We start from the raw sequence: 22,110 nt of genomic DNA, 5'->3' as shown, positions 1-22,110 counted from the left end.
GCCTTTCTCTCTGAAAGATTAGCAATGATGTGGTTTTAGACACTTCCGGAATCCTGCAGACAACTTGAAAAATGCCATACCCCATCCCTAATTTATACTCTGATCTGTAATTTTATCCACAATTGCTCCAGTTGAGCATTCTGGCTCCCCGATCTGAAAGCCTGCAATTACTATATAATTCTTCGCAATTTTAGATGTCCTAATATGGACTGTAATTTTTGCGCAAGACAATTTCCAGCTATTTCAAGCATCAACATTGTCAAAGTTGTATGTACATAATAAATGGTAATATCAATGCATAGTTTTTAGCATAACATCTTGACTCCGCGATAATTATATCCGTTTGGAGCCTACGCAAAATTAGCCTGAATTGCATGGTAACTGCTGCTTTAAATTTTTAAAAATTACTCATAATTTTCCCAAAGATTACCAAGATCTCGAGTGCACAATGTCATCAGCGTAATGAGGAGTAAACATTTATGCTAATAATCAGCAATTTTTTCCATCAGCTATAAAGAGGGAAAATAAAGCAGGATTTTTCATTCCTGCTCGGAGAGCGTGTGTCAGCTGCGAGCCCAGCTAGAGGAGGCATATTCGGGGAGCCTACGAGCCGGAGCCCGTGCCATGACTGCTGGATGCTCTTTTCACATTCTTCTGCTTCTCCAGAGAGCGATGTTCGACATCTTATAGGCGACTATAGACGCTGTTCTCCTTTATGGCACATTAAGGTAAGAATGATGCGCATGCATTTTATATATACAGGTACATTTTATGTGCACATTTTGGGGTAATTTGCATGCATTGTTACGCAGTATTATAGAAATAAAGATCGGTCGTACTTTGCATTTAAAATATCATTTTGCTGAAATATTTCCTCAAACAGTAACATTATTAAAAACGCGAATTGGTTCATTTGAACAAACGTGTTGCTGTATTGTCTGGAGAAAACAAAATATAGCTACACCATTTGCTGCTTTGAATCAGGCTAACATTAATAAAGTCTGAAATTGCGAGATGGTTTGTCTATAGAATCCAGCAGAAAATAAAGCAGCCCTTGTTCTATAATTTCACCTCTGCCTTCATCACTCCGACATTGTGCTTTTGCTCATTTTGATCCCTCTTCCCATTGACAAATCTCTCGGTATACACCTGCAAGCAATTTGCCAGCCTTACTTATAACTACCGCTGCGCACCTATTTCACTCTCCTTTTTCCTTTTCTTTTTTTCCCCCCATCGCACGGCAAATTTTCTTTCACTGCGCTATCTCTTTTGTTAACAAAAGATTCCACGTGCGAAAAAAAATTGCTCATAATTATCCCGTAGATGGGAAGCTGCATTAGAATAAGTAAGGAGGGAATGACTGTAATTATGTCTGGTTTGATGGGCCCGGCGCGTAATCAAGAGGAGAATAGAGTGAAATAACGCTGACCCTCTCTGCTCCACAGCTGCATGTCGGAGAAAGACACAGAACAGCACGGCTTCTTCTTTTATTCCTTCCCAAGAGCTGTGTTTTGGATACCTTTAGCAAAAAATAAAAAAATAAAAAAAATATTTTTTTATCAGACTTTGTCCGACACTTGTCAGACATGATACAAGTTTTTGTTTTTGTTTTTTTGTTGTTGCAACGATTCACATTAGTGTCAGCTATTTAGTAACACATTTACATATTATTTAAGGCTATCCGTATTCTGAAAATTTAGCGACGCAGCTGGACGCGTTAGGAGGAGAAAAATATAAACCAGTAAAATAGACACGCTATCAAAAACATAAGTCGAATTAATAAACACGACATGACATGATTCCACGGAAGAGTCTGTAAATAACAATGGTAACGCTTTATTTTAATATAAATATTAATATCATAGTTACACGTTACTACATGTACTATAGTAATAACAGTAAATTGTGCATAATTATAAATAACTAAGCCCAAAACAAACCCTAAACCTATAGTGCATGTCGTATTACGCAGTGTATAACGTAACTACCTTAAAATAAAGGGTTACACTTTTTTTTAAGGTGTCATTGTTACAGTGCAATTATATAATTACTGAGTAATATTAATTAACAACGGGATTAGGGTTTGCTTGAGGGTTTGTTGCATGTAATTACGCATGGTTTTACTGTGGTAAATATATGTAACATATGAAACAAGTTGATGGTAAATAAATATGTAATATGTGTAAAATAACGTGTTACCAAATAAACATCTTAAACAGTGTTACCAAATAAATTGTAACCATAATAATAATATATTGCTACTATATTGTATAAATAACGATAACAACAACACATTAATATAATAATACGATTAATAATAATAATAATAATAATAATAATAATAATAATAATAATAATAATAATAATAATGTATTTCATGTATTTTTTAAGTCTTAAAAATATAAATGGAGTCAGAAAAGCGCGCTTGTGATCAGAGCGCGCGGGGCCATTTCCTGCTCTGACCAGGCCGTTTTTAAAGACCACACATGAAGAGTGTCAAAATTTGTCACAATAATTGCTGCACCCCCCGCACGCACCTACTACAACCCTAACAACTCTCAATCCTCAAACAGCTGAGGCTAGCTTCAATTCATTCCTTGTATTTCTATTTTTTGTTTTGTTTTGGGGTATATTATAATGTCGAATCTAATTGAGTTAAAATCCTAAATTCTTCATGTAATCAATAATTCTGCTGCTACTACTAATAAAAGTAATAATAAACCAGCAAATGTCAAGGCTACGGGTTCATCTATCCTCGAAAGAGCAAAAGATATTACAGGAAACATCCTTTGTTTAGTAACTTGCCGGCATCAATCTGCATCAGAATTTTCTTTAAATGCGCAGTTAAACCATCAGCCCCAAACAAAAGACTAAAGCCGAACATGTCATTCTTTACCTATCTGCACCCCCCCCCCCCCCCGCACCCCCCTCCAGACGCAGGCTTTCTTCATCTGCCCCTCTATGAGCGGCACCTGCCCGATTATTCACTTAACACACGGCCATCAAAAGCAACCACACAAGAGCAGCAAAGAGCTCATAGCGGCTAAACGAAAGTGAAAAGAAACAAGTGCCCTTATTGTCGGAGGAATTACTGAGTTACAGAAACCACCACAAGATTAATGCTGGTTCAGATTGCAATGCAAAGCTAGAGGTGTTTGGGGAAAGACACTGCAAGAACAAATATGAAGGTTTACGCTATAGCCTAGCCTATATAATATTAATAAATATATTAATTAACAAAATGCTTCTAATTGTGTTTAAATGTGCGTGTTTAGTGGGCATTTTAAATAAATTGTCTAAAAAATATCTTGGTCTCTTTTCTCTCCAGATATTGCATTGGTATCAGTTACCTGAGTTCATTCAATAAACGGTGCCATGACATTTTGTAGCTTCTTTCATAAACAGATTTTTACTGTTCGAGTTTACACATTATACAAGACTCCATGAAACAAAACAATAAATTAATGTGACCGGTAAGCTATAAAACTATTTTTTTTCTTCAATGTGAAACTGAAAACACATGAATTTTAATAAACACAAGCATGTTTAGATCCTTTTGCACAAATTATTCAGCACACAACGAAAAAAACGACTATTTCTGTACATTAGAGCTGTCAACACTTCCCGTCTGACGGCGATGATAGACGCGTTTATCTGATCCAATAAAACACTCGGCTTTACAAATTGGGTTCAAATCCGAGGGAAGTGTCTCTGTTTTATAGTGCAGCCTCACATCATAATTTAAAGAACATTTGTTTTAAATAAAAACATACAAACAGATAAAAAACAAAAAAACAAAACACAAATTCTAAATAAGTTATATTTAAATAAACACAAAACGCCATACATACAAAATAACTTTGTTTAAAGATTTCTTTGTTCCCTTTAAAATGGGGAAAATCATACTTGCTCACGGTGTGATTTATCGCAGTTTTTACACATTCACCGCGCCATGGCGAAGCCTGAAGCACTGCGCGAGCCCAGTGAGCTTTGGGGACACGCGCAGTTCATGTTGATCTCAGCCCGTGTTGTGAAGGGACAAACCGGTAATTCCAAATTTCTAATGGAAAAGTACAATTTTGACGAAAATGAAATACATTTCTGACTAGGGTACAGTTTCATGAATATTTTTTTTTTTTTTTTTTTTTTTTTTACACAACAAAAAGTCACGGAAAGGGGATAGCAGCTTTGATTTCACCCACTTTCCCGGCATTCCCTTCGATTCAAAAAAAGAGACTGGTTTCCTCTCCGGTGAAGGCGGCTCTCGTTCAGTCCGCGCTGACTCAGCACTCGTCTGTCTGAGAGTGTCTCCGGATCACATCTGCTCTGGGCTGCGGAGTGCCAGTGTGTGTAAGGCCGCAGAGTGACTGGCCTGTGTCGGGTCCCCTGAACTGGGCCATTGGTGGATAGAGGGGCGGGGTTGTTTTAGCAGTCCTGGTTCACATGAGTTGCGGCTGCTGCATAGTGTCCTGGTGTGCTGTGGGATACCATGAAGTGTAACTGGGAATATAAGAGGTCGGTGTGGATGTTTTGACGGTGGCGGTTGAGTTCCAGACAGGCGCTACGGAGGGAGATCCGGTGGACAGTCCGCGCCCGTTAGCCAAAGCGTTTGTGTCTATTGTTCCTCCTCCCTGCTTCATCAGTTTCTTAAACTTGGAGCGTTTATTCTGAAACCAGATCTTCACCTAGAAAAAAAGAAAGAGAGGCAAATCAAACAAGAGTTTCTGTAAGCTTATAGTGATGTCTGCTAAAGATCAACATCTGATAAACGTCTTAGAAAAAGCAGTTTTACAAACACTCTAAATCTTAAAGACGTCTTCTAAATATCTACATGACATCTAATAGGATGTAGATGAGCAAACGCTCTGAAAAATGCATCTTGCAGATGTGAGCAGACGTCAAATGGACGTCTCCGAGATGTACTTGTGCTATCGGGGTATGGAACCGTGCGTAATCGAATCGAAAGTTCCGAAATATTCCCCTCAAAGTGATCAACAAAATCAACAAAAAACAAAAAAAAACAACAACATGGCTACATGTGACACGGTTCGCGTTCTTCGTCATAAAGTCTAATTCTCCCGCCGAAAGCGCGCAAAAGCCATGCACGTGCCTGTGTTTGCGTGAGCCCCAGCGACGCGGCGAGCTCGGCTCTCTCCGGCAGAGCCAGATACTGAGTCTGCTGGAACCTCCTGTTCAGAGCCTGCAGCTGGAGGCTGGAGTAGATGGTTCGGGGTTTGCGGATCTTTTTGCCTTTCCCGTTGAAACGAACCTCTCCCCCTTCCACCACGGTGTTTTTCTCTGACTCTGGTGCTGGGAGGGAGAAAGAAAAGAAACTGTCTCACAGACTGTTCATGCAGTGCGGCTCACATCACTGTGCACAAGTTTTACAGGCGGCACTTTAGGTATAATTAGCCTTAATTGCATACATTGTTTATAGCATTACGCAATAAATAATTACCAAGCCTAATAACAGCACATCTGGGCTACTTCAGTCCAACATTCTTGCAGTGCGCCGACAAACGCAGCGACCAGAGAAGACCAAAAGAAGCATTTTCTTACCTGGGTCCTCCAATCTCGTCTGCGCCAAAGCCGAGTTGTTTGGGTAAGTCTGCACGGTGCTGAGGTACGGACTGGAGGAATGGCTACCGACCGAGTTGACGTATGGATAAGGCAGAGACCTGGGGAAGGACGGAGCCGGGCTGTACGCGCTGTCGTGCTGCGGGTGTCCGGAGGAGTGTAAACAGTGCATTGAATAATGTCCGTGGGTCATAGATGAAGGCGACATTTGCTGACTTGGTGGCCCAAATTCCATGAACACGCTCTTTCCTGAGACTGGGCTGTTTAGACTCTCTGGTATTGTAGACATGGTCATGTCTCTCGCTCTCTCTCTCTCTCCCTGCTTTTTTGTTTTCTTCTATGATCTGAGTGAAGGATGGATCCCAATTTAAGCTCAACGGATTTTTTCACTTTCCATTCATAAGAAAATGTAGTTTGTCTCTGTGAAAAGTCTAGGTACGATGCTGTGGATCCACACAAACTCGCTCAAAGGTTTGAATCAGGGAATCATGAATATTTATCCAAGGTGCTCTCTGATTGGTCCACTCCCTCCAAGAGCGCTGCGGATTGGTAATCCGAGGGTCGGGTCCGACGGACCTGCATGAACTCAAGAAATAAGACCAACCTGTGACTCTATTGTGCAATGCTAATGTAGAAATTTAGGGAATGGACCAAGACACACATAGGCCGTGTGGAGGGTTCAAACACATTCAAAACCGAACACACGCAAAGTAAAATGTTCAAAGTCATTTTGATATTTGGTCTTGTGTTTATAGGCCTATTGTAGGCTAGTTAACAAAACAATGCAACACATTAAAACCAATAACATATCTAAACAAACATTTTATTTAGTAGCAATTTGCTATCATGTGTCAGTTGTAAAATGTATTACATCATCATAAATACATTGTAAGTAGATTTTTTTAATATAAACACGTCTAAACAACAAACAAAATATGACATATAAACGAATGAAGGTCGATATAATGAGGATATTAAACATGGCCCTAAATATTCTGCTGAAAAAATATATATCAAAAATATAACACCTAACAAATATGATTAAGCACAGGTATAAATGTGTGTCTCCAAGCAAAGATGAATTACTTTGATGATCATTTGGTTAAAATGCCGGTCTCGAGAGCTCGAAGACACAGCTGAAACCAGCTAAATTAGCATACCACTGTTGTTTAATTTTCATACGCATAATTAGCTGTGTATTTAACACTTGCAGATTCGCATCACTCGCACGCGCGCGTGGGTTGAATTATTGCGCGCGAGGATCAGAGAAACAGGTCGATGTTGATAACAGCTCCTGTCATTTGGTGAATTCCTTTCACCTTTAAATTTGGTTGATATTGCGGTGCGTTGGTTTATATTTTATGGTTATTGTAAAAAATAAAAATAAAAGTTGGTCGATTTTTGTTTTGGTTGAATCTTAAATGCGCGTGATGCACATGTGACAGGCCCAATAATGCTACCACCAGGAAATGTACAAACCATAAAAACAAAGCAACAAATAGCACCTCTACTCAAAGACAATATTATCCCACGTTTAAACTACATTCCATGACGACAGATACAATATTATAACAACACAATGCCAGTTTAGAATAAGGAATAAACCCCTTTAAATTGCTATTCCTAAATACGTTTCTTACGTTTGTAGTCCTTACCTGGGATTAAGGAAGCAAAGTTAAAAACCACTAACCACTAAAGATTGAATAATCGTATCAATATATTAATTATTTTTGATTATAAATTATTTAACCACCTGACTGGGAAATCGTCATGTAGACCTTTAAACTGAACATGGGCCATATCTCTGCTCTTAGAATTCATTATTTAAATAATATTACACATTTATCTGTAAAAAGAACAATTTTGGAGACGTGACATTAAAATATTGTAATAAAATGCTAAATGTGCAGTGACACGAACTGATTGGAACACATGTTAAGCTTTTTCTTAAATATTTTTTACATTTAAGCAAAACGACACCATGCAATAAAACGTGTTAGATAGCCTATTCGATAACACGGCGAGCTGAAAATACAGACGAATAAAATGCAAAGAAAAACACGAAGAGAAACCGAAGATGCTTATTTCCCAAGAAGCAGAGGAGAACGAGACGTGTTCGTACCGTGTGTGTGCGACTCCCCGTTGGACACGGATCACACCTCCACATCCTCCTTTCATTTCTTTCTCTCTTTCTCAGTCTCTGCGGTTGTCTGTCCCTCAGTCTTCCTCGAAATGGTCATAATCTCCACATGTATTCATTTACTTTCCGTCATGACAAAAAAAAAAAAAAAACATTAAAAACAGAAGAGCCTTGAGCAAAAGTCCAGAACATTGGACAAAAATGTCACTGGCACCAACACGATGCCCAGATGATATGGACTGACGAGCACACTTTAACAATACCTGGTAGATATCCACCGTCCTCAAAATTGTCCAATTTAAAGCAATTTGTATTTCAAATGACATTTGCAATCTACCACGGGGATACTTCAACAATAGCGAAAATAATGACGGTATTACAACCGATAATTATCATCATTCAGATCACGCCGGACAAGTTACACGTGTTTATTGTCTTCGATTCATCTAAAAATTGTGAGAAAAAACGAAATAAAGTGTTATGGCAAAAGGACTACAAATATCACGTAGAACCAACATAATCGTTTCAAAATTCATAATTACATAAATTCACAAACGTGTGCAATTATTTAATTAGAAAATTGATTTGTTCTTGTATTTGCAATTATTTATAATAATGCGATGACATTTATTATTATTATTATCATTATTATTGTTTCAGGATGAGCAGCAATAATATAACCCAAAGTGTCTCTAAATCGTCGTGGGAAATCAGCAAAATGGTATTACTATTTCACTAAATTATATACTAAGGGATCTTTTACACCCTGAGTTGCATTTTTCTCTTGCACTAAACTAATTTAGAATCTTATATATATATATATATATATATATATATATATATATATATATATATATATATATATATATATATATATATATATATATATATATATATATATATATATATATATATATATAGTAATCTGATACTCGTTAGTACCATTTTCAAGCGTGGTTTTAATTAAAACACAGCAGCAAAACGTTGGACTATAATGAAATATTATTGAAATCACATAACAGTATCTTCCTATCCATGTGGTCAGCCCCATAATAATTATACAGCGCATTCCAACTGCCCACCATGTCAGGAAGATACCGCAGCAGTTTTCTGTTTAGACGCAACTCAAATAAAGCAGCATGTGAGGTAACGAGTTAGAGCACTTTCCAGAGAAGAGGATCATCAAGAATGAGAGTCAAACACCTGCTATGCTGCCCTGATTTACTGCACCACGCCAGTTCAGGCCCACTCAGTGTGTGTGTGTGTGTGTGTGTGTGTGTGTGTGTGTGTGTGTGTGTGTGTGTGTGTGTGTGTGTGTGTGTGTGTGTGTGTGTGTGTGTGTGTGTGTGTGTGTGTGTGTGTGTGTGTGTGTGTGTGTGTGTGTGTGTGTGTGTGTGTGTGTGTGTGTGTGTGTGTGTTTCAGATACAGACATGAGCTGACAAACTGGTCCAAAAAGAGACAATTGTGTATGTCTGTCCATTCAGCGGGGTCTGATTCTGAACTGTATGTGCGTCCGGAGTACATTTAAAGCAAAGTCTCTGATTAGTTTCTGTTTTTGGTGGCACAGGATTCGTTTTTAATTGCTTCAATATGAAGCTTTCCCACCAGCTCTCTGGTTAGTGTGACCCATTAGATGTCCTGTTGATAAAGCTGAGAACCAAACCCCAAATCCGGACAGATGTCGAATCATTTTAAAAATGGCTAACAGATTGTAAGACATCATCACAATTCATAGTTTCATGAGTCTAGTGCAATATGAGAGTTGGAAATTGATATGTAACTGCAAATTAATATGCATTTTAGTGTCAGAAGAGCACAGTGCTTCTGTGTTAGTATCTGTTAATAACCTGATCTTTTTTGTCCAGTGATTTAAACAGGGTCAAGTACATTTTCAGTCAGTTCAGATCCAAAATGTGAATTAAATTCATTTACAGTACAGATTTCAAACTTGACAAAGTAAATTTGGCTTAGTGAACAGACATAAATAAGTTGTAGTGCACTGCATAAGCTCTAATTCAGCCTGAAAGTGCATCCTGCTGACAGACCCTACATCATGATGGAGGGGTATTTCAAATTAAAGAGACAGGACACTTATGAAATGGAATGTGATCCCATTATCATATTAGTAAAACACACACACATATTCACACTGACAACGACAACACTAGACTCTAGTTTCGTTTTCCTCCATCACATATTTGGACTGAACGAATCAGGTTTAAGTGGAGCGGCTATTAAGACAGCATTAACATTGACATCTCAACTGGATGCATCTATGCTCTGTGTTTGAGGATGTATATCGGGCTGGCTTTTTACCCAGGGACTTACAATTACACCTTACTTACAAAGTGGCACACACACCCACTAATATGAATTCACCCCTGTTCTTTCCTCCCAGCAGCAAAGACACGCAACGGCAAATTCGATCAGACGTAATGATCCAATTTCAGAGTATCTGATCAATCCTGATGATAAAACAGCTGTGGGTTTTCTGGGTTTCTCGTGGAGGGTTTTAAGCAGGCAGCACCTTCAATTTGCTGCTCCACTGAATTCCAATGGACAAAGAGACACTGTGAGAGTATTTGTTGAGACTGGGAGCAACACGTGTGTGTGTGAGAAAGAGAGAGGACACTCTGAGGTGTAACCACAGATTACTGTGTCAATCAGTATGGAACGGTTAAGTGTGATGTTAAAATAATGCAGCTGGTGGGTTTGTAATGTTTTGTTTCCATTAGAATGTCAAAGACTGAAGACAGGAAGCTTTTTGAGAGAATTAGACAGTTTAATCACTGCATCTCCCATTTTATTCTGAATTGTGATGTAAGAAAATATTTAGTAAATAAGAAATGAACAACTCTTCTTATATATTTTCAGAAGGTTACTTTAGACAGACATCCGGGTATTTTTGAATTACGAGTTTTCTGTTTAGGGTTGTAAAAATGGAATAACCATCTTTTTTATTGTATGTAAATATCTCTAAAAATAAACATATAGTTCAGTCATGAAACTCTAGAGGGCAATCTGCTGACCCTGCAGCCAATAAAATCGCTTGCTCAACATTTAAATAGTCTGGTTCACTGTTTGCTGTCCTGCAGTGCTATCAGAGACCCTCTGAACCCCTCCTTCCTCCCCAGCTCCACCTGCCGAGATCTGCTATGGGATTCATGTATGTCTTTTTATGCAGCATATCTTACTAGTGTTGTCATAATGTTACAATACCGGCATTTCCCCCATAGCAAATATTGAGCACTTTTGAGCGATTCTTAAACACCACTGATTGGGCATTGTGGATATGATATGGACATTATGGTTTATTATATGGACGAACCACCCACCCCACCACCCTAATCCAAGAGCATGTCATATACACACCATAAAGTGTGTATCATATGCACGCGAAAAACAACGTAGCATATGCACGCCAAAATTAGTTTTGCTGTAGCCTATGACATTGCACACTCTTACTATTTATACGCATTTACATGTGATCGGGTTGATTTACAACAGGCTTGTTTGAGATGCGCCTTGCCTCGCCTGAAATAAAGGCGAGACTAGGCGGCTGCAGTGAGGGGAGGAGTGAAAAAAGAGCAGGCAAGCCGGACAGTTCTTTCTTCTCGTAGTGGATCAGACACCTGCGAGATCAGTTGCGGATATTGCGGGATTCACACTCGTGCGCTCTCTTGCTGATAAACTGGATGTAATTTAAGTTCTGTTGCTTTTATATGGAAATAAAGATTATGAACAAGACACCCAAAGTTTTTGTTATTTATTTCCATTCGAAAGACCTGTTTATCAAGCATTTTTACTTTAATTACATACATGTTTTTATATATTTTTATTAATATGACAACAATCACATAACCAACAGAGAGATCGCACTCTCCGAGAGTTTAAGAATATTCACACATAATTTATTCACATAAAAACATGATATCAGAGTTTTAAAATCAAATATTTTAAAAAAAGAACTATACATCACAGTTGTTTAAACCAATAAGCATTAAGCTGTGTCGTCAGCAAGTCGTTTCCCATCATGCTTTTGTTCAGCGCAGTCGGTGGAGAGCAACTGCGCTCGACTGCAGAATCCGACACATCCGCCTCGCCATCGCGAGAGATTTTTGACATACGTCAGCATGACATCAGAGCAAGGCGGACCGCCCTCGGACACATTTCTAACCGGCATGCATCTCGCGCTGATCACCGGTGATCGGTTCTGCGCAGATTTTGCTCTTCTCAAACAAGCCTAATATGTTTCTGAAGTGCTGATCATTGTAGCCAATCACAGACATATATGTCAACACAATGGCCGATCAGAGTTGTTTAAAGGATTAGTTCAGCCAAAATTTTTAATTATTTCATTAATTACCCACCCTCATGTCGTTGGACACCCGTAACACCTTCGTTCATCTTCGGAACACAAATGAAGATATTTTTGTTGAAAGCTGATGGCTGAGAAAGGCCTCCATTGGCATTCAGTACATTTCCACTGACCCACTCACAAGACTAATAAAGGCACTAAAAACGACATTACAAAGTTCATCTTACTACAGTGGCTGTACAATAATTTTACGAAGCAACGAAAATAGTTCTTGTGCACACAAAAAAATCAAAATAACGACTTTATCCGCAAAATTATTGTCTTCCGTGTAGGTCTCGGACGTGAACTCACGCGATAGCGGCGCTCTTCCTCTCATGTAGCCGAACGGGATCTGCGTCATATTCTCGCGCATGCCGAGTTCACTAGCTTGGTGGATAAAGTCATTATTTTGATTTTTGTGGCACAATAACTATTTTCGTCGCATTGTAAAATTATTGTACAGCCACTGTAATGAGATGGACATTGTAATGTCGTCTTTAGTGCCTTTTATGGGTCTTGTGAGTGGGAACGCACTGAATGCCAATAGAGGCCTTTCTGAAGCCTTTCTCAGCCATCAGCTTTAACAAAAATATCTTCATTTGTGTTCCGAAGTTAATCGAAGGTCTTACGGGTGTCCAACGACATGAGGGTGAGTAATTAATAAAATTATTTAAATTTTGGGGTGAACTAAGAATCCACTCACTAGCGCTCAAAATGCACAGCAGCCTGTCTGTGTATTTATTAGTTGTAGCAAGCCCATAGTTGCTATATATAGATTATAAATTGTTGCTTATGTTCTGCAAAACATATGCTTAGAGATCAAGGATTCATATTATTTTCAATCCTTAAAATTGCTGAATTTTTTTTCCAGCTTCAGCTGACGGGTCTCTTCGCCTCGTGTTCTGCTTTGGGAAAACATACAAACAAAAATGTCTGCAGAGCTGGCCGGTGGTTGACACCTGTGGATGAAACACATCTTTTTGCAGGCCACTGCTGTTTTCCTGTAATATATCATTTTATTGACAGTGCAGTATTAACCTGCACTGTATTATAATCATTAGAACAAGTAACACAGTATGCTGAATTATATCAAGTCAAGTTTTCCTGAAATAATTAATAAATTGCTGTGTTAAATCCGCCCACTAGTCTGGTTTTCTGAAAATGCTTCATTTAATGAAAGACCCCCCCCCCCCCCCCCCCTCTTCATTCATTCATTCCCTAACATATGAAATCTAGCAGCAAATGACAGGTGTGCGTGTCACACGATTACCAAAACACATGGTTGTGATTCAGCAGCGATTGGATGGAACCAGCCCGGAATCTTCTGCTACCTGCTAATCTCCAGCCATCACTCACCTGGGCCGCAGGTGAGGGTGAGCGGAGACCGTACGGCGCGCACACATCTGCTCTGTGCACGCGAGAGAGACGAGCCAACAACCTCCATCATTACTACAGCAGCAGGGGTCAGAACAGTCTGCCCAGCATCCCCCCACCTGCCCCAAAATTGCCCTCCAAAAATGACCAATTACCTGAGTTAGGTGCTACTAGGAGAAATAGAAAAAAGAGCCCCAATAGATGGTTACTTAATGCATCGAGAGCAGAAATGGCTGTGGAATTGTCACTTGTGGTATGTTTGCTTGTTGTGTCTCTCTCAGTCCGAGACAGGCAGTCATCAAATCTTCAAACTAAGCAGCAAATTAAAATCAATAAAAGTCATAGCCCGGCAAAATACAATCATTTGGACCAGCCGAGGTCTGTGGATGATTTTAAACAGCTGGATCTACACACGCCCGCCCGCCTCTATAGCGCGACTTCATTTAGGTTGCGCTCTTGTTGCATATCGAAACGAGGTTTGATTACACCGTCGCAAACGCACTTCCCCATTGTCCAATTAATGGCCCATAAAGAGGGGAAACATGCAAATTCTCTAATGAAATAATGAGGCGCGGCGGAGGCGGCCGGAGAGCCGTGCGCGTTCTCCTTCTCTTTGGGGTTTCGTTCGGAGTTAAGTCCCAAACAAAGACAGGGGAGAGGTCAGTACTCCAGCACACCCGAACACGTTTCCCTCTCCCCTTGATCTGCTAAGGCAGCCCGCCATTAGTCTTAATAATGGAAAATTGTCATGTTGATACAAGTCTCTCTCTCTTTGTGAACAAGTTGTAGGTAGAAGCTCCATTTATTTCAAAGTTCTTTGTGCCGAAAGGCCAGGGACGGTGCTTTTGTGGTGGGGAAGAGAAAAAGGTGCTGGATGCTCTTTCCATAGTCAAGATAATTATCCCCACTGTGACCTTAATGATCCACCCTTCTCCCCCAGCGACTTCTCCGCGCACTCCAGCGCTCCTCAGCCCTGCGCCGCCCGCCTCCCCCCTCCGTGCCCTGTGTCAGGGAATATGAAAACCCCTATAATGAAACCATTTTGGCTGATGGAAAAAGGGCTCCTCGAGCTGCACTTGCCACAAAGACGGCTCAATTATGTGAGTAATTGTGATAATTTTCCATCCATTCATGGCTCTTTCTGAAAGGGAAGGAAAGAGAGGAGAAAACAGAGAGACACTGAAAGGGAAATTACACAGACAATGTCGAGTGTGAAAATTGTTACACAAAAATGACTGTAAGAAAAGTGCAAGTCTATAAATAAATATGTTAATGTGGGGAGGCCGTACACACACGCGCGCGGCCCCACGTCACAAACAAAAGGGGCGCGTGTGCACGCGCGCTCGGATAGATGACCGCTATAGGGGAATAATGCCGAGATGAAAGTACATGTGCAGCTGTCTGAAAATTAAAGCTCTTTCGACTTCCTATTGACAAAGCTGAGCCCCTAAAAAAGCTCCCCAGTGGTTAGAGATCATTTGGAGCCCTGTGACAGGAAAAAGGATAATTACCTCTCTGAGAGAGGCAGGCGGACTGACGCGCCCTTCAGACGCGCTGCTGAATGCAGGAGCTTGATAGAAGGCAGGGAGAATAATTTTGTGCTTTGCTTTTTCTTTTATTCCACGGAACATGTTTTGTTGGGTGGAAGACAAGGCGGCGAGCGGCGCTGAGTGCATTAAACCCTGGGTGTTCGCAAATATAAGGTTCCTCCGTCCATCATCTCGTACCTAGAGAAGAACTCTGAAATGCATTAAAATGTCTCCGCCATTCTGCCGGCAGACAGCAGAGGCACTGAGATACTGCATTAGGCTTCAGTTTCCCAGCGGGAGTCAGATTAAACATTTCCTCACAATGCTAAAGGATATTCAGGACTCTTCTCGAAGAAAGAGCTCAGCCTGTAATTTTTCTCCCTCGCTCGCTCTCTCTATGAAGAAAATTCATTCTGCGTCATTTCACAAATGATGCATGTAAATGCCGAGTAATTCATATTCATAACCTGCGATTCCAGTTTAATAGTTCTGCAAATGAAATTTGCTTTTTGTGGGGTGCAAAGTGAAAAGGGAGATGGTGAAAGTATTCAAATATTTACTCTTCTAAAGCGGAAGTGTACACAGACTGAGACGGAGATCTGTTGAACCCTCTTATTTCAACAAATAAAGCGGCCAGGGGACCGTCGTGTGTGACTAGCCCTCAAGATTTCCACCCTGGATGGTTTCCACGCAAATCACACAATGGCATCCTCAGGTATCTTCTTACTCCTGCCTTTCCCTCTCTCCCTTCATCCCTAAACTGCTCCCACATGTACGAGGTCTGACCCCCTGTGTGGGGGTCCACAGACATCTGGAGAAATCGAGGCCTCTGGGAGCTCAACCATTTTGAGGTGGGTTTCTCAAAGCCAACTATGCTCGCTGGTTTCGTCGTTACCAATGGAGTTCAATGGAACTTCGACGAAAGTTGGGAAAAGCACACCAGATCCCATCATTTCATCAGTAACAACAACAACGGGACGAGGTTAACTCCTTCAACTCGTCCGCTTTTCTCATGGACACACCGCAGAACATGATATGACCAATAAGTTAGAACAATAGACAGTACATTACTTAAACTCATCAAAATAAGTTGAGACTTTTTTTTTGATTCAACTCATTTTTAAGCCAGTGTAATGTCATTTAAGTTGAGATGACTTAAATAGCCAAGTTGATTGTACTTACAAATATAAGGCAATATTGAAGCAAACTTGATAATATATCAATATTTATCCAAATATGATCACTTTTCACTCAAAATATCATTCATAACGGATCGATTATAATGCACTTCTGACATAAATTAAGAACTTAATGTCACTGCAACCCAGTTTTATCATAAACAGTGTTCAAATATCCAAGCTGGAGTCTTTAATCCGTCTAGGATACTGAGTTTGTCCTGATAAAGTAAGAGTGGGATGTTTTAACGAGCAGTGAATGTTGAACAATAGTAATCTGAGGCCGAATACGATCTTTGAAAGGCATCAGGTTAAACTCATCAAAACATGTTAAGAGACTTTTTTTTTGATTCAACTTTGATTAAGCCAGTGTGATGTCATTTAAGTTGAGATGACTTAAATAGCCAAGTTGATTGTACTTAAAAATATAAGGCAGCATTTTGCTTTTACAGTGCACGTATCCATCTCTAAATGAAACACACTGACCAGTTGTCATGTCACCATGGTAATTGGAAAGGTTCCTAAGAACCAGAGCGCATTATCTGAAACATTTAACATCTCCATCAAAGAGAAACAAACAGACTGATATCCCTGTCCTTCAGTCGCTCACACCAACAATGACAAAAACAACCATTATCATAATTTAAACTGAAGTAATAACTTCATTTGCATTGCATCTGTCAGCTTAATAAAGACCTCAATAAGCATAACAAAAGAAGAGACAACAGCAGAAAACACCTGCAGACGTTAAACATATGAATAAATAAACAGTAATAATCAAACGGTTGATGTACTGGCGTTTCAAAAGAGCTTCATATTTCAAAATAAAAACACAGTAACCTATATGTCTGTATGTATTGTTAATAATAAAAAAGTGCTGATCGTGTAGGTATTCAGTCCCTCTATTTATACAGATTCATGCCATTTCCTTCCACAAACGACTTGTGAATAATCACAAAAAAACAATACAGGTCATTGGGATCAAAGAGCGTTCAAGTTAGAAATCAACTATGATATAAATCACAAAAGGTCCAGACAATGCATTATTTAGATCTTATTGAGAACAGTAGTCCACCCTTTTGAATGGGAACTGCAGGGGGATTGTGGGTTTATGGAAAGCTAAACATGATTTCAATCTTTAAAATGTAAAATTAAAATGAATAAACAATTATTAAATAATAAAAACAACCAAAACACACACTAAATATAAGATTCAATATTTAACTTTTCATGTCATGTGCCCATTAACCACTATCAGAGAACCGTGAACATGTGAATGGGTAATACTATTTTTTAAGGGGATGTAGTTACACATCACTACATTTACTTACTATAGTCATAACTACATTATGCATAATTACAAGTAACTAACCCCAAAGTAAACAATAACCCTAACTCTAAGGACACGTAGTTCATTAATATTACTCAGTACTTATTTGAGTAAATGTAACTACATCACCTTAACATAAAGGGACACACTTTATTTTAAGGCATCTGTGTTACTGTGTAATTAAAGTATTGAGTAAGGTAACACTTTAATATGGGGAACACATATTCACTATTAACTACGACTTTTACCTCAATAAACTCATAATTTACTGCTTATTAATAGTTAGTAAGGTCGTTTTTGTAGTGTTTAAGTTTAGGTATTTGGTAGGATTAAGGGATGTAGAATAATGTCATGCAGAATAAGGCATTAAGGCATCCAGGTGGGTGCTGCACATTGGTGGTGGTTGAGGAGATTCCCCCCTTCTGTAAATATGTAAAGCGCTTTGGGTGTCTAGAAAAGCGCTATATAAATGTAATGAATTATTATTAATATGTGCTTTATAAGTACTAATAAACAGCCAATATCCTATGCATGCCAATAAGCAACTAGTTAATAGTTCATAATTGAACATTAAAATAAAGTGTTACCTTGGGTAATAATAATTAACAACCGTTTCGGTTAGGTTTTTGTTTAGGTTTAGTTACCAACTTGTCATTATGTATAATTCACTGTTATAGAACATGTAAAATATGTTACAAGAAGACCGTAAAATAAAGTGTTACCATATTTTCATTAAAATTTCCTCAAATATTTGGACAAATCCTGCAATAAAGAAGTGAATGAGAAATAGTGAAGTAATTATAATTCAATAGTGAATTACAGAACAATAGTGGTCTGTAATGAATGAAAATCTCACTAAATCTATAAAGTGTTGAGTATATATAAAATAACAGTGTATATATATATATATATATATATATATATATATATATATATATATATATATATATATATATATATATATATATATATATATATAAAGGTTCAGTTATTATCTATTAACTAGTTGTTTATTAGCATGCATATTACTAGGATATTGGCTGTTTATTAGCACTTATAAAGCACATATTAATGCCTTATTCGCATGATCTTATTCTACATCCCTTAATCCTACTCAATACCTAAAATTAAATGCTGCAAAAACTACCTTACTAACTATTAATAAGCAGTAAATTATGAGTTTATTGAGGCAAAAGTCAAAGTTAATAGTGAATGTGTTCCCCATACTAAAGTGTTACCATATATAAATATAATCAAGATATGTGCAAATAAAAAAACTTATAAGTATTAAGAAGACTAGATGGCTGATATGTATCACAGTAGTATCTTCATCCTAAACGAAGACTATGCTATTATATTACTTAAATATATGTTGTAAAAAAAAAAAAAAAAATCAGTAAGGCTTAAAATTGTGCTTTATGTGATATCAGTGAAATATGGTGGTTTTATTCCAATCAAAAATATTAATTATGACACCAATATCACTTTAACAACCAAAACAATAACTACACCATTTTATATGCTGCGTACCATATATATTTAAAGAATTCATACAGTATTCCTTGAAATAAATATCACGGTATTCCCAATAAAACATAGTACCTTGTCAAACTAAAAACATGCTATAATAGTACATTTTGTTAGTTAATACTTCTGTCCTAGGCTTTCAGAGAGCAATGTTGGTGAATACAGTTGAAACAAGCGTGCAAAATGTAAATGTAGGGGGAACAAAAATCAATAGGTGTGTTTTAGTTTATCTGTGTTTTGAAAATCACAGAGCTGTCAGTGTGCTGGTAAAACCCTCAGACCCCTGGAGCCCAAGTGAGGGGTTCAAGATCCATTGGTCTGGATGCGTGTGTGTGTGTGTGTGTGTGTCAGCTGTGGTTATAAATGTAGAGTTAGTGTGAGGGATGAGTCGAGCTGTCTGTGTAGAGTGATGCGGGCAGGGCGGCCCGGCTGCTGACTCCACTCTAATGACAGAGAGGGTAATGACAGAGCCCCAAACAGCAGGAAGAGGAAGATCAATCTACAGCCTGAGATAGAGAGATGGAAGTGAGGGGAGGGACATGGCGCAAAAAAACAGGGGAGCGAGATTTCTATTACATTCGCTCTCTGTGTGTTAGCTTGCCCGTGAGCGCGTCTGCCTCCCCCGCCTCGCTGTGGCAGTCGGCCCACGCCGCACATTAAAAACACAGTGGATCAATAACTATTAACACTCCTCGGCAGAGTCACACCGCTCACATGTCCCTCTCTCCCTCCACTCCTGCTTCTTTCTCCATTTCTCTCTGTCCACGACACTGGCCCGGCTCGCCGGCTGATGGGAGCGCGCCTGGGGTCAGTGGGAATTGAGAATAGTAGGGAAGGAAGGGCAGAATAACGAGAGGGGTGAAATGAAACGAGACGGGAGATACTAACCAGCTGCCTGCGCAAACAACACACATTCCTCTTTCTCAGTCTGCTATTTTTCCTGGCACTACTGCTCATGCAAAAAAACCAACAACAAAAAAATCAAAAACAAAACATAAAACTAAGCCCATCAAAGGATATCTAAAGTCTGCATGCAGTGGGGGGGAAATGTCTGAGACCACATTGAAAATCTGGGATTTTCCCAATACTCATTTTTTACTGGAATTTTGATGCTGATAATTTGTAATAAAATCTGAATATAAATCTAAAAAAATATATTCATTTATAAATAATGTCTAATAGAAGCACTCAGTTGATCACCCATCTATAAACAGACTGCAGACTCTATGCAACAAACACACCGGAAAAAAAAAAAGCTAATCTAAAAATTCTAATTATTCTAAATTAGCCAAATATAAATCAACTGGATTCAAGTCACATCTTTTTTATTTAATATCTAAATACATACATTTATTTTATACCAACATTTCTGTGGGTTAAATCAGGTAGAAATACACTAAACTGCCAAAAGTATTGGGACACCCCTGACAATCATTGAATTCAGGTGTACCATTAAGTGATAGGCCACTTAAAATCACAGATTGACTCAGTGTGCAGAAGTCTCCAACTTTCTGCAGAGTCAATGGCTACAGAGCTCCAAACTTTGTGTGGCCTTCAGATGAGCTCAATAAAATTGTGTAGAGAGCTTCATGGAATGGGTTTCTATGACCAAGCAGCTCATCTAAGCCTTACTTCACCAAGTGGAATGCAAAGCGTGGGATGCGGTGGAGTAAAGCTAGAGTGACCAATCACGCTCTGGCAATCTGATGGATGTGTCTGGGTTTGGCAGTTGCCAGGAGAAACCGTACCGGCATTGTACCAAGTGTAAAGTTTGGTGGAGGGGTAGTATGGTGTGGGGTTGTTTTTCAGGGGTTGGGCTTGGCCCCTTAGTTCCAGTGAAAGGAACTCTTTATGCACTCTCTATGTGAAAGGAACAATTTCATGCTCCTAACTTTGTGGGAGCAGTTTGGGGATGGCCCCTTCCTGTCCCAACATGACTGTGCACAAAGCGTCAGTCCATAAAGACATTGATGAGTGAGTTTGGTGTGGAGGAACTTGACTGGTCTGCACAGAGTCCTGAGCTCAACCCCATAGATCACCTTTGGGATGAATTAGAGCGGACACTGAGAGCCAGGGCTTCTTGTCCAACATCAGTGCCTGACCTCACAAATGAGCTCCTAGAAGAATGGTCAAAAAAAAAGAGAAAGAAACAAATTAGAGACTTTTTTTTGTGGAAAGCCTTACCAGAAAAGTTAAATCTGTTATCTCTGCAAAGGGTGGGCCGACTCCATATTAAAACCTACGGATTAAGAATGGGATATCATTAAAGTTCATGTGCATGTAAAGGCAGGCGTCGCAGAACTTTTGGCAATATAGTGTAGCTCTTTAAGGTAAAAATTGCAGTTACCCACTTTTTTCAGTGTACTCACTTTCGCTATTGATAGCATCTCCGTCCTGAAGAGGAAAACTGAAGCTGGGTCATACAAAAACAACAACAACATTACGAGTGATTAAAAAGGAAGGAGTTTCTGAGTAAGAGAGCGAAGTATAAACAGACTGAAAAAAAAAACATAAAATTAGCTGTAATTTGGGTACATTTATGGTTAATTGTCCTTTGGGACATGATTTGATCTACAGATCTAAACATTTAGCTGCATAATAAAGCCTCAGTCAGCAACAGGAAAACCAAAAACTAAATTATTACCAGCACAAGCAGCCGATTATTTCCTGTAGAAATGATATCATATACCGAAGTCTCACCTGATCAGGAATAAAATGGTCACCTATAGTGTGAGATCAGCGGGATGCCGAAAAGAAGACTTTTTAGAGTTTATCTAATAGTAAAAAGGAAGCAGTGCCATGCATTTATCCCTAAATAGACTACAAAGTTTATTTTTATCATTTCTTTGGAAAAGGTTACTGCTGACCATTTAAAAAACATATTTTCCTATCTCATCTGTTCAATATATTTAGTTAAGCAGTCAACCAATATACATTTTAGTGACTGATTCTAAAACTATCAACTCCATTCCTAAATATGTGGTTTCATTAACCTGTACTCATTTTTTTTTGTCATAATACTAACCCTATTTTAACTGTCATATATATAATTCACTTATAATGTGAATAGATAACAGAATCCTGGTAGTATCATTATTGT

The 22,110-nt window shown here is 38.8% G+C and overlaps 1 protein-coding gene and 1 long non-coding RNA gene across 3 annotated transcripts; one reads left to right on the top strand and one right to left on the bottom strand.

Moving 5' to 3' along the window:
- Positions 1 to 556: 556 nt before the first annotated feature.
- Positions 557 to 13,214, top strand: LOC137075038 (uncharacterized). The gene is made up of 2 exons (XR_010904980.1): positions 557 to 728; positions 12,947 to 13,214. It is a non-coding gene; the product is annotated as an uncharacterized lncRNA (long non-coding RNA).
- dlx1a (distal-less homeobox 1a) lies at positions 4,135 to 8,228 on the bottom strand. 2 transcript variants are annotated; one of them, XM_067444898.1, is made up of 4 exons: positions 7,700 to 8,228; positions 5,560 to 6,162; positions 5,111 to 5,310; positions 4,135 to 4,685 (listed from the first exon to the last, which is right to left on the bottom strand). In XM_067444898.1, the coding sequence occupies exons 2-4, from the start codon at positions 5,870 to 5,872 to the stop codon at positions 4,440 to 4,442; spliced, it is 759 nt and encodes a 252-aa protein (XP_067300999.1). In that variant the 5' UTR covers positions 5,873 to 6,162; positions 7,700 to 8,228; the 3' UTR covers positions 4,135 to 4,439. The 2 variants fall into 2 exon arrangements, with proteins under 2 accessions (XP_067300999.1, XP_067300998.1); XM_067444897.1 differs by having other exon boundaries at positions 5,560 to 6,153.
- Positions 13,215 to 22,110: the final 8,896 nt, after the last annotated feature.

Source organism: Pseudorasbora parva, chromosome 5 (assembly GCF_024679245.1).
Source record: "Pseudorasbora parva isolate DD20220531a chromosome 5, ASM2467924v1, whole genome shotgun sequence".
NCBI lineage: Eukaryota > Metazoa > Chordata > Actinopteri > Cypriniformes > Gobionidae > Pseudorasbora > Pseudorasbora parva.
This window is presented reverse-complemented; position numbering and strand designations above follow the sequence as displayed.

What these genes read in the sequence shown, in the direction of transcription:
- dlx1a (XM_067444898.1), bottom strand. Translation starts at nt 5,872, where the DNA reads ATGACCATGTCTACAATACCAGAGAGTCTAAACAGCCCAGTCTCAGGA. An exon ending in GACGAGATTGGAGGACCCAG is followed by an intron (nt 5,311 to 5,559) that starts GTAAGAAAATGC and finishes TCTCCCTCCCAG; the next exon opens with CACCAGAGTCAGAGAAAAAC. An exon ending in TGGGGCTCACGCAAACACAG is followed by an intron (nt 4,686 to 5,110) that starts GCACGTGCATGG and finishes CTTTTTTTCTAG; the next exon opens with GTGAAGATCTGGTTTCAGAA.